Here is a 13730-nt window from a genome sequence, read left to right as displayed (position 1 = left end):
TTCTCTTAATGCATTCAATTTTGATCTATGCATATCATGGAAATAAATGTAAAGACTATCAGATTGCCTTCTGTGTGGGGGATGGGGAGGGAAGGGAGAGAGGAGGAAAATTGTAAAATTCAAAACTTTGCAAAAAATGATTAGTAGAAACTACTATTGTATATAATTGGAAAGCAATTAAAATATTTATATTAAAAAGTAACATAATACCTTCTCCACACAACAAAGAGAAACCTCAAGAAAAATAGAGCAAAAAAAAAGTATGATTCAGTTTGTATTCAGACACTATCAGCTCTATCTTTGGCATAGATAGCATTCTTTATCATGTCATCAGAGAAGTTGCTTCAATATTTTTCCCATACTTGCTATTGCTAGCTATGTTTCTCTCCATCCCATTCTATTCTCTCTCACCTTTCTCCCTGTTCCTCCTCAAATGTGTGTTGTATCTGACTATCCTTTTCCATGATCTTTTTTCTCTTCTATCACCTAGATCCCCCCTCCCCCTCCCCTCCCCTCCATCCCCTTTCTCCCATCCCTTTCCTCTCCTATTTTCCTCTGGGGTAAAATAGATAGCTATACCCAATTGAGTGTGTATGTTATTTCCTTTCTGAGCCACTTTGGCTAAGAATGAAGACTCATTCTCCTTTATCATCTCCACTTCCACACCATTGCAAAAGCATTTTCTTGACTCTTTTATATGAAATAACAGCCTATTCTACCTTTCCTTTCCCTTTCTTACCCATTAATTCCATCTTTATAATATATTATACCTTTATATTCAGCTCCCTCCTGTGTCTTGTCTAAAAATGCTTCTTCTAACTGCCCTAATAAATGCAAAAGTACATATGATTTATCAGTATCAACTTCCCATGAAGGAATACAAGCAGTTCAATATAATTAAATCCCTCATAATTTGCCATTCTCATCCACCCACCCTATGCTTCACCTGAGTCTTGTACTTGAAGATCAAACTTTCTGTTCAGCTCTGGTCATTTCTTTCTTTCTTTTCTTTCTTTATAGTTAGTTAGTTAGTTAGTTAGTATTTTCATCCATATACACATATATATTTTTAAGTTACAAAATTTCCTGTGGCCCTCCCTTCCCACCCCTCTCCCTTCAGTGGCAAACAATCAGGTGAGCATTGTACATAAATATTTTTGATAATATGTTTGCAGATTAGTTACTTTTGGTATGAGGAATTAGGATCAAGGGAAAGAGATACATAAGAGGTAACTTTTATAAAGTGTTCCTCAGATTCTGAAGGGTTAGATTGTGTGTGTGTGTGTGTGTGTGTGTGTGTATTTTTTTCTTTTTCTTCCTCTGGATGAGCATAACATTGTCCATAGCCAGTCTAATAGAGTTGTCCTAGCTCCCTGAACTGCTGAGAGGGACTGCTTCCATCAGGGTTGCTCATATCACAATGCTGTTGTTAATATGTACATTGTTCTCTTGGTTCTACTCCATTTGCTCAGCATCAGATCCTGTACCTTATTCCATGCTTCTTTACTCAGTCTTTCTGTGGGTTCTATCACTCTATAATTTGGGTAGAACCATTATTAAGTCAGATACAACACACATTTGAGGAGGAACAGGGAGAAGGGCAAGAGAGAGTGAGAGAGAGAGAGAGAGAGAAAGAGAGAGAGAGAGAGAGAGAATAGAATGGGATGGAGAGAAAAATGAAATCTAGGCTCTTTTTCTGGTCAAGTCCAACCTTTTATGGCTTCTTATAAAGCAATAGTATTCTATAGCATTCATGTACCATAATTTGTTTAGCCATCCCCCAATTGATGAGCATCCCCTCAATTTCTAATTCTTTGCCACTACAAGAAGAGATGTTATGAATATTTTGGAACATGTGGGCCTTTTCCCTTTTTTTATGATTTCTTCTGGATATAGCCCTAGAATTGGAATTGCTAGGCCAAAGGCTATGAACAGTTTTATTGTTCTTTAGGTATAGTTCCATATTGCTCTCCTGAAAGGTTCAATCTGTTCATAATTCCATCAGCAATGCATCAATGCCCCAATCCTCCCACAACCTCTCCAATATTGATGATTTTCCCTTTTTCTCATCTTGACTGATCTATAAGTGTTAGATGATACCTCATTGTTGTTTTAATTTGCATTTCTCCAATCAATAATGATTTGGAGTGTTTCTTCATATGATTATATATATAGCTTTAATTTTTTCATTTGAAAACTGTCTGTTCATATCCTTTGACCGTTTATCAATTGGGGAATGACTTGTGACCATTTAATTTGATGCAATTCTCTATATATTATAGAAATGAGACATTTATCAGAACTCCTAATTGTGAAGATTGTTTCCCAGCTTTCTGCTTGCCTTCTAATTTTGGCAGCATTGATTTTATTAATGCAAAACCTTTTTAATTTAATATAGTCAAAATCATTCATTTTGCAGTTTGCGATGTGCCAGCTCTAGTCATTACAACAGGAAAGTTTGAATGTCCCCTATTTCATCAATATTTATCTTTTCCCCCTGAAATTTTGCTGGGTAGTTGATTCTTGGTTGTAATCGAAACTCTTTTGCCTTCTGGAAATATCATAGTCTAAGTCCTACAAACCCTTAATGAAGAAGCTGCTAAATCCTGTGTAATCCTGACTGTAGCTTCAGAATATTTGAATTTTTTCTTTCTGGCTACTTGTTATATTTTCTCCTTGATTTGGGGAGTTCTGGAATTTGGCTATAATATTCCTGGGTGTTTTTATTTTTTGACTCTTTCAAGAGGTGATTGGTGGATTCACTCAATTTCCATTTTACCCTCTGCTTCTAGAATATCAAGGTAATTTTCCTGGATTAGTTCTTGAAAAAAATGAAGTCTAGGCTCTTTTCCTGGTCAAGACCTTCAGGTAGCCCAATAATTTTTAAATTATCTCTTCTGGATCTGCTTTCCAGGTCAGTTGTTTTTCCAATGAGATATTTCACATTTTCTTCTAGTTTTTCATTCTTTTGGTTTTGTTTTATTGTTTCTTGATTTCTCAGAAAATCATAAGCTTTCTTTAACTCCATTATATATTTGAAAGAATTAGTTTGTTCAGAGAGTTTTGTATGTCCTTTTTTATCTGGCCAGTTCTGTTTTTTAAGGCATTCTCCTCATTGACCTTTTTTAACTGTTTTTTCCATTTGACCCAAACTGGGTTTTAAGATGTTATTTTCTTCAGTATTTTTTGATGGAGAGGAATACACATTTTCCCCAAGATTTTGAGGATTTTTGTAGTTGTTTTCAGGGGACTCAATTCATTCAGTATTTTACGAGAGCTCTAACTACTTTCTTCTTTGTGCTCTGGTCTGTGGATGATCACAAGGACTCCTCTCTTCCCTGGAGCTGTGAGGAGGTTCCCTGCTCTGCTATGACAGTAAATTTCCTTTTCCTGAGACTGGAACCTAGACTATGACCCAGATATGAGTATGGGCAAAGTCACAGAATCCTGCCTCAGAGATAGATGACAAAGAAAATCCCCCACATCCTTACTATCTGTGGACTGAGCTACTCTGGAGGCAGATGCCAGGTAGCTCCCTGTCTGGTAGCTCCACAGACCGGCTTCTGGTTCCTGGGGCTGGGGCTGCACTGGGGCCTGTGCTGGCCTGGACTCCAGGATCACTCTGGTGTTGCAGAGTTTTCCTGCTGACCTTCTGCATTGTCCTTGGCAATCCCTGGGATGAGGGGTCTGGAAATTGCCCTGATGCTATGGATCCAAGTGCCCCCAGAGACCCAGGCAGCTGAGGGCTGCTCCTGGATGGCTAGAACCAGTTTGCTGGGAAGGGGAAGGGAGGAGTGGGAAGGGGATGTAACAGACCTTTCCTGTAGATCCTCCAAGTTGTCTTAGGTTTGAAAATTTATTCACTCAGTCTGTCTGTGGGTTCTGTCACTCTATAATTTGGTTAGAATCATTATTAAGAGGTATTTGGAGTGACCTGGGAGAGAGAGCTGCTGGGATTTCCTGCCTTCATTCTGTTATCTTGGATCTGCTCCCTACTCTTCAGCTTAATAATAACCTTCTTAAGGTGTGGTGCCCAGAACTGAAAGCAAAACTCCAGATTTGATCTGATGAGGGAATGACACAGAAGGGTCCATCACTAACAGAAAGCAAATATAGGACTCTGTCCAAGTAACTTAACCTGCTCAAGACTCCAGTCAATTCTCTAAAAGTATAAGTTACAAAACAGTTACAAATATTTATTTATTTACCTAGCTGTGTGGCTTTGGGCAAGCCACTTAACCCCATTTGCCTTGCAAAAAAAACCTTAAAAAAAAACAAATATTTATTTATTCCTCACAGGAAATTCTCTGTACCAATGAGAAGAGAGAGTAAAAGGGGAGAAAGGGGAGAAAGATGAGGCCAGAGGAAGGGACAGAAAGGGAGAGAAGGAGTCAGGGTGGGAGAGAAAGAGAGAGATGACAATGAGGCTGTTTGAAAAACAAGAGAGTGGAGTGATTGCACAGTCTCAGCTGCCCTCTTATTCAAAGACAGAAGTCATTGTCTCCCTGAAGACATGAAGTAGGATACTCTAGATCTATAGTAAATTCATGAGAGACATATTCTGGGTGCCTGAGTCTCAATTTAAACTCTTACACAAAGATGTCCATGCCATATTTATTTTTTTCAGTCATGTTCAACTTCTTGTGATCTCATTTGGAGTTTTCTTGACAAAGAAAATTCATTTTACAGCTCATTTTACAGATGAGGAAATGGGCAAACAAGGTTAAGTGACTTGTCTGAGCTCATACAGCCAATAAGTATCTGGGTCAGATTTGTACTCAGGAAGATGAATATTCATGAGTCCAGGTCTGACACTCTTTCTAGTATACCACCTAGCTGTCCTACTATAGAGATTAAAGAATTCAAATGAAAGGAAATCATTTGTACAAAACTCTCATTTTACAAATGAGACCTTGACAACTTAAGGAATTTGTGCAAAGTCACCCAGAAAGTCAGAAGTAGAACCTAGATCCAAATTCAGATCCTCTCACTCCAAAGTTGTCTTTCCAATAAATCATAATATTTTCCCATTGTGATCATAGATTATTGTGATATAGAATATCTTCAAATAAAATATAGGTTTTATTATCAAAATAAAGTGGAAAATTGAGTAGTTTTAGCTGAATGATCAAGGCAAAAAAGTGTTTTATGCCTTAGACATTTGAGGCTCATTCAACTCAATATCTCCAAAAAAAGACATCTTAAGTTTTTGATGGTCTCTCTATCTGTAGATATCAGATCACAAAATATTTAGCCCAGAACCATTCACTGTTATAAACGCAGAATCCCAGAGCTTAATGGGACCTCAAAATCCTGTTGTAAATATGCTGTTCAAGAATGACCTAAACATTGCTCCCAACACATCATTGTTCAGGTTCTTTTTGAAGAACTCCAATAAGGGGGAACCAGTTTCCCATGACCCCTCAAATTCCCCACTTCCTGCTAAGACAACTTATACCATTTTTGGATAACTATTTATTAGAATATATTTTCTCATCCCAAGACTACCTCTGGGTCTCTGAAATTTCCACCAATGCCTTAGACTGACTCTCTGACTCTCTGACTAAACAAAATAAGTATATTCCTTATCCATAAAAAACCCCTCAAAGAAAATAATAATTTTCTCCCTAGGTAACAGAGACAGGGAACTTTGGGCCACTGACCCAAATTCAGAATTCTAACTGCAGAATCTGCTTTTATAGAAAGGAGTAAACAAACTTTCAAATAAGGACAAGACAATACTAATGTGTAAATGTTTTCAATGAAGAGACAATGAGGACTTGGAATCAGTGGTGCCTCAGCTCCTCCCCCCATTATAGTATCATAGAGAGATGGGATTAGTGCAAACCTCTGAGGATATTTTCCAACTACCATCTCCTCTAGAATGGTTGTATGGGGTACCCAAAGTACAAAAGTCATGGGGTCACTTAGAGTGAGTCTGTAACATTATCTGACTTTACACAGTGACTATTTTTTTTATTGTTTTACATTAATATTATTGATGTCTTTTGTTTTTATATCACCTATATTTCCCAATGTAACACTCTTCCTTCCATAGAGTCATCCCTTATAACGAATAACAAAGAATAACAAAGGGAAAAAAAAACCAGTTCAACCAAATTAGCCAACATGTTGAAAATATATATCATTTTCTATAGCATTACATACATATCCATAGATAAAAGGAGGGAATCACTTCTCATATCTCTTTTGTGGGGCTACACTAGGTCTTTACAGGTAATCACATTCAGTCTTTGATGTTTTTATTGTGCTTCTTTTCACTTGTATTATCATAACCTTTGCTCATATTGCTTTCCTAGTTTTACTTACTTCATTTTTCATCAGTTCATTCATTTTTCTGTTTCTCTCATTGTTTCTTTGGGCACAATAATATTTCATTACATTCATGTATTACAACCTTATTGACCATTTGTTATTCAATAGGCATCTACCTTTTTTTTTAAATTTATTTTTTATTCTCATGTTGTACAAATGTTTTTCTTTACATTAATAAAATATACTTGTTTACAAGTAAACAAAATACACCTCCCCCATGAATATAGATAGACTTGCTTGGGCAAAAAAAGTAAAGAGAAAAAAATTAAAATTAAAAAAAATAATAGTAATAATTGTAGGTATGGCCAGGTGGCGCAATGGACGAAGCACCAGCCCTGGAGCCACAAGCACCCGAGTCCATATCCAGCCTCGTAAACCCAATAATCACCCAGCCATGTGACATGCAAGCCACCCGATCCCCACTGCCCTGCAAAAATCAAAAAGAAGAAAAAAAAAGACCCCAAATAAAATAAAATAGTAATAATAGTAGGGGTGGCTGGGTGGCAGACAGAGTATTGGCCCTTGAGCCAGGAGCACCTGGGTCTGAATCCAGCCTCAGACACCCAAAGATCACCCTGCTATGTGGCCCCAGGCAGGCCACCCAGCCCCACTTGCCCTGCACCCTCCTCCAAATAATAATAACAAAAAATGTGCTTCAGTCTTTGTTCCAACACCATCAACTCTGTCATGAGTGGATCACATTCTTTAGGATAAGTCCATCACAAAAGTTACTTCCATATTTTTCCACCGTTGCCATTGCTGATCGCAACTCCCTCCTTTCTTATTTCTCCACTACCATGTACTATATTTTCTCTCTCCTTTCACTCTGACTCTGCTGTAGCGTCGCAGCAGACAGATCCCTGGTCCTGGGGCCAAGAAGCCCTGAGCCCCCATACCACCCCTTAGGCCCAGAATCCACCTGGCCCTATGATCCTGGCCAGGCTTTCCAATCCCAGCCCCTTGCAAGAAATAAAAAAGAAAATGTGTTATATCTGACCATTGTCCCCCCATGGTCCATCCTCTCCTCCTTTATTCACATCCCCACCCCTTCCCCCTGCTCCGCCCTCCTTCTTACTCCAGATGTCTATACCCCATTGAGTATATTTGCTGTTTCCTCTCCTAGCCACCTCTGATGAGAGCAAAGGTTCCCTCATTACCCCTTGTCTCCCCCACTTCCATATCATTTCTATAGCTCATTGTAATAAAAAAAATCTTATTATGTGAGATATCTTGGACTATTCCCCCTCTCCTTTTTCTTTCTCCCATTCCATTTCCCTTTTTTTCTTATTGACTCCATTTTTACACCATATTTTATCTTCAAATTCAGCTTTCTCCTGTGCTTCAACTATAAAAGCTCCCTCTCCCTGCTCTATTAACTGAGATGGTTCATATGAATATTATCAGTATCATTTTTCTATACATGCAGTTCATCCTCATTAAGTCCCTCATATTTCCCCCCTCTCCTCCAATCTCCATGCTTCACCTGAGTCCCGTATCTGAAGATCAAACCTTCTGTTCAGCTCTGGCCATTCCAAAAGGAACCTTTGAAATTCCCCTGGTTCATTGAAAGTCCATCTTTTTCTCTGGAAGAGGACATTCAGCCTTGCTGGGTAGTTCATTCTTGGCTGCATTCTAAGCTCTTTTGCCTTCTGGTATATTGTATTCAAAGCCCTATGAGCTTCCAATGTAGTTGCTGCTAAGTCCTGTGTGATCCTGACTGCAGCTCCATGATATTTGAACTGTGTCCTTCTGGCTGCTTGTAATATTTTCTCTTTGACTTGGGAGTTCTGGAACTTGGCTATAATATTCCTGGGGGTTGGTTTTTTGGGATCTCTTTCTCGGGGGATCGGTGGATTCTCTCCATTTCTATTTTGACCTCTGCTTCTAGAATATCAGGGCAATTTTCCTGTAGTAATTCTTTGAAAATGATGTCAAGGCTCTTTTCCTGATCATGACTTTCAGGTATTCCAATAATTTTCAAATTATCTTTCCTAAGTCTGTTTTCCATATCAGTTGTTTTTTTCAATGAGATATTTCACATTTTCTTCTAATTTTTCATTTTTTTGGTTTTGAAGTATTGATTCCTGATTTCTGGTAAATTCATCAATCTACCTGAATTCTATTCTTTGTCTGAATGATTTGTTCTCCTCAGAGAGTTTTCTTATCTCTTTTTCCATCTGGCCAATTTTGCTTTTTAAAGCATTCTTCTCAATAACTTTTTGAACTGTTTTATCCATTTGACCTAAGCTGTTTTTTAGCATGCTATTTTCTTCAGCATTTTTTTGGATTTCCTTGACTAAGCTGCTGACTTCATTTTCATGTTTTTCCTGCATCTCTCTCCTTTCTTTTCCCAGTTTTTCTTCCAGCTCCCTCATTTGATTTTCAAAGTCTTTTTTGAGCTCTATCATAGCCTGAGCCCAATTTCTGTTTTTCTTGGAGTCTTTAGATGCAGGAGCTTGTGCTTCCTCATCTTCAGACTGAGTATTTTGATCCTTCTTGGGCTCATTAGCAAAATATTTCTCAATGGTCTTCCTCTTGTTTCTTTGCTTGTTCATTTTCCCAGCCTAAGCCTGTTTTTTGGGGGTGCTTCCTGAGCTTTTGGGACACTCCCACAAGGGTTTCAGTGTGTGAGTTTCTGTCCTCCCTCCTGGTCTGTGAATGACCATAAGCACCCCTCTCTGCCACGGGGCTGAGGTGGGGGGGTAGGCTGCTGTTTTATGGGGGGGGCCTAGACTGGGATCAGGATCTGAATGTGGTCATAGCCCCAGAGTCCTGTTCCAGGGGCAGAGGACTGAGCTTGCAGTTTCTCTTCACTCCCCTCCCTCAGCTCAATGGGCTCATGCCCTGGGGGCTCCTGCTTACCGGCTCCGCCTGCTTCTGTTTCTGGGTCTAGGTTGCAGAAAGACCAAGCTGCTGGCCGTGTGCCCCGAGGGCTGGGCTCCACCACGTGCTTGCTCTGGCAGAGGTCCCCCGCTGTTCCCCCACTTTGTGCCGGTGCTCCCTGGGGTGCAGCTCAGGAGGCTCCCCCGCTGCTGTGAGCTGAGGCTCCCAGCGCCCTGGGGCTGCCTCCAGGAGGCTGAAGTTCTTTGGCTCTGGCAGGCCACCCCTCTGGCTGGCCTCCCCTCCGGCTGGCCTCCCCTCCGACCCCAGGGAGCAGAGCCTTTCTGCTCTTTTCCAGGTTACCTTGAGTAGGAGAAGTGCCGCATTGGGTCCCTTTGTGGGTTCTGTCTCTCGAAAGTTTAGTTAGAGTCCTTAGTTTATGAGTTTTTATCAGAGAGCTCCTAAGACTCGATCCCTTCATGTTGCCATCTTGGCTCCGCCCAGGCATCTACCTTTTTCCCAATTCTCTGACACTAAAAAAAGTGCCATTATAAATATTTTGGTATATAATTGAGCCTTTTCTTTGTACCCCTGACCCCTTTAGAGTACATGCCTAGAAGTATACTCTGAGGCTCAGAGAATTGTGGATCTTAAACTGAGAACAATTTCCTCCATTTTGTTTTAAGCATTAGTTTACCTATTAGAGGACCTCCTTTCCACACTCCCCACCCCAAAGAAAACTCCACAAGAAAATTTTCTGTGATAACATCTATTGATAAAAGCTTTAATGGTTCCCAGATTTCAGGAATAATCTTTGTCACTGAGGTCAAGGGATTAGCCTTAATCATTGAATGGACTTTGCCTCAGTCAAACTGAGACCTGTTAAAGATCTTAGGCTAAAAAAGGCCAAGTCTCCCACTGAATCCAAGGTTAACATCAGTATCCTAATCTATATTTTGTCACCCCAGATGGTTCGGGTGGAGAAGGTGAGGTATTTGATTGCACAGCCCTCTCTCATTTAAATCCAATTCACTTCCATGTCATGGCATCAGCTATCTGATATCTCAGTCCATTTCAAGAACAAAGGACAATCAATGACATCTAATACATACAACCACCTCTTGCAAATAATCTCCTTTTACTGGAAGCCTTCCTTTTCCTTTGTGGTTTAAGTATAAATAATTCCAATGTGTACTCACTTTGGGTAATTAGTGATAGTAGACTGAATATGGGCCCTAGCTAGAATCAGAAAGACCTGACTTCAAATCTAGTCTCAAACATTTATTCATTATATAATCCTGGGAAATCACTTAATCTTATGTGCCTCAGTTTCCTTATCTGTAAAATGGGCTAGAAAATGGAAAACCACTCCAGTATCTTTGTCAAGGAAAATCATAACATTATCACAAAGAGTCAGACAAGTAGGACTCTTGTGTTGGCAAACAATAATTAGAGTCTCCAGAGTATTCTTTTGTTGCCTACGGTATGCATAATTTAGTCACTTCTTTTGTATAAATGAAAATTGCTTTTTCAGAATAGCTAGACCAATTCACAGCTCCACCAACAGAATATTTGTGTCTCTATCTTTCTAGGGCATTCAAATATTGTTTATTCCCATTTTTTGTAATCTTTGACGATTTCCAAGGTATAAAGTGGAAATAGGTATCATGATTTATATTATGTTATAGAGTCTTAATGATCTGCAATAATCTTTCATATAGTCCCTGATTTCAAATCTACCTTTCAAAAATCTAGCTAGTGAGTATATACTTAAATAACCTATAAAGGTGATCACAAAAAAAAATTAGATCATTTTGAATAAAGTGACATTCTCATGGTATTCAATTTTTTTAATAACAAAACTCACCAAAAAAAAAAGCCTGGAATATTAAAAAAAAGGTAAATATTGAAACAACAACTATTTAGCTACATACTGAAAAGAAGAAAAATCTTAAAAGGAATTCACTTAGCAAAAGGAAGTTCATACAGTAACTAGGAAATCCCCACATAATACTGTGAATTCTCCAAAGGAAGGAGCCCTCTGTGATGGGAAGTCTTAAGCAGCAGGGTCTCCTATACCAAACCTGTAAAGTCTTTGAAGCTGAATATTTACATTTAAATAAGGTAAGTCTTTTTATCTGTTACTCTGCTGGTAGTCTTTCAAAGGGACAAATGGAGTTTCCTAACTACACCTCAGCTAGTCAGACAGGCTTTTTGGCATGACTCAGTTCAAAAATAGAACTGGCCAAAAATTCTTAAATCCATTTTAGTAATCAATATATCTTCCATAAAAATATAGCATTTTCTATGAATTGACTTCTTATTTTATAAACTCTCCCCATTATAATAAGACTAAGCAAAGAGATAATTCTTAGGTTTGCAAAGCTCCAAGTAATCAGATTTTGAAAATTCTAAAAAGTATCTAATGATTTTATTAACATAGGGTTTTTAATATGCTACCATGTTACAAGATTCATGATAGGACATTATGTCTATGATTCCCATATTTCAAAACTTTTAGTTAAGAGATTTTGTAAACAAAATAAAAGGCAGAATAGGAATAAGTAAAGAGTTTTTCTGACTTGGAATCAGGAAGATGTGAATATATACCCTGCCTCTCACATATAATAGTATATCAGTTAATTTCTGAGAACTCCCAAAAAATTCTATATAAGGTGCAAAACAGGTGTCCACTTATATCAGTGGAGGAAATTTCCATCATAAACATGAAAGCAAAAATACAGACCAAAATAAATAAATGCAAATAGTAGATCAAAGAATCTTTTCCATTACTGGTTCTCTGCAACAAGCTATTGAACCATGGATTTTCTGAACTATAATTGACTTTGGACATAGAAGGAAATTAAGATGCAGCAAGCATAGGTGACTTCTCCAAGAGCAAACAATTAGACTAACTTTGATATCATAGATCCAGTTTCACAAAAGCTACTAAGTGGACTACCATTGCTGAGAAATCTACATTTAGCCCAGTTCCAGTGAGAATCCAAATGAATTCACTGACTGGGTAAATATGGTGACATTATTTTGAAATTAGGAGCATATTCTAACCATGTTATTACAACTGTCTCTTACCTGAACAGAAGTCATCAGAATATCTATCATAGACTGATCTACAATTTCTTTCATCACATTCACAGGTATCCCCATGAATGTCTCCCCAGTCTCCTGTTGGGTCCACATCATGGCAAGAGCATTCACCACACACACATGTTCCTGTGAAGGTAATAACAAAAAAAAATGGTATGTATTAGTCTGTAGATCAGCTCATTTTTAACCAATAAAATGGAATGGTTGATTGTTCTAATTGGTTGTTTTGTTTCTGTGAATTACAAGGAGAAAGTCAGACATCTCAGAAAGAACAATAATTCCAATGAGGAGGAAAAAGAAAAGCTATCTGAAGAAATCAATGTGGATACTCAGAGAACTCATTATCTATTTTAAAAATAAAAATATAAAAACAAAACATGGAAGTAATGATAGCTAACAGAGGATGGATACAAAGGTATAACTTGGTCAGGAATGTTTGTTTGAAATATGCTCAACAAAGCCAAGAAAAACAACAGAAAAGTTAAGATTTTTTATTTTTTAGGCTCTATTGTGAACAAGAGAAGATCAAAGAAGGTAGAGGCTTAATGGTCTGGGTGAATAAAACAAATCACCTGGCACAGATAAACCTTGCATACTGAAAGAAGTCTTAAATACTTAAAGAACTGCTAGACATACATGAAGAGAGTGCTCCCTCCATGATGTGAAAAATATCAGCTCAGAAGTACTACAAGACTAGAGAAGGTAAATATTCCATTCTTTTTACAAGAAGACTAGAAACCAGGGAGCAAATATTATCTGTAATGGAAATAAGCTGGAAGACTTTCCAGTCATATCAGGGGTGAATTAAGGATGTCCATTACCTACAATATTATTGAATATTGTACTAGAAATTCTAGCTATAGCAATGAAACAAGAAAAAGAAACTGAAGAAATAAACATAGGCAATGAGGAAATGAAATTATCAAATGATATGATGCCATACTTAAAGAACCGTTCAAAGCCTTAAAAACAATTAACTTAGCAAAATTTCAGAATATAAAATCAACCAATTGGCATTGCTGCATGTTACCAACAAAACCAGCAAAAGAGATAAAAAGGGAAAAAAAAATTTAAACCACTATTAATAGTATAAAATACTTTGGAATCTACATGCTAAAATATACATAGGAACTATATGAACACAATATAAAGGATTCATTACACAAAGGCTATCTAAATATTTGGAGAAACATTAATTGCTTATGGGTAGATCAAGTCAATATCATAAAATGAATGTACTCTCTATACAGATTTATTATTGTGTCATGCTGATTAAACCATGAAAAAAATTATTTTATAGAGCTAGAAAAAATAATATCAAAATTAATCTGGAATAACAAAGGTCAAGACTATTAAGGGAATCAACTTTTTTTAAATGTGAAGGAAAGGATTTTAGCATTCCCAGATCTCAAACTATTTTAGAAAGTGGTCATTATCAAGATAATTTAAATAAGAAATAGAATAAT

At 37.7% G+C, this 13730-nt stretch overlaps 1 protein-coding gene across 1 annotated transcript in view; it reads right to left on the bottom strand.

Annotated features, from left to right (window-relative positions):
- Nucleotides 1–13730, bottom strand: part of ITGBL1 (integrin subunit beta like 1) — a 422854-nt gene that overhangs the window by 268838 nt on the left and 140286 nt on the right. The window contains exon 6 of the mRNA XM_074191980.1: nt 12250–12390. Within this exon, the coding sequence (XP_074048081.1) occupies nt 12250–12390 (141 nt within the window). The remainder of the gene's footprint in view (nt 1–12249; nt 12391–13730) is intronic.

Source organism: Macrotis lagotis, chromosome 6, assembly GCF_037893015.1.
Source record: "Macrotis lagotis isolate mMagLag1 chromosome 6, bilby.v1.9.chrom.fasta, whole genome shotgun sequence".
NCBI lineage: Eukaryota > Metazoa > Chordata > Mammalia > Peramelemorphia > Peramelidae > Macrotis > Macrotis lagotis.
This window is presented reverse-complemented; position numbering and strand designations above follow the sequence as displayed.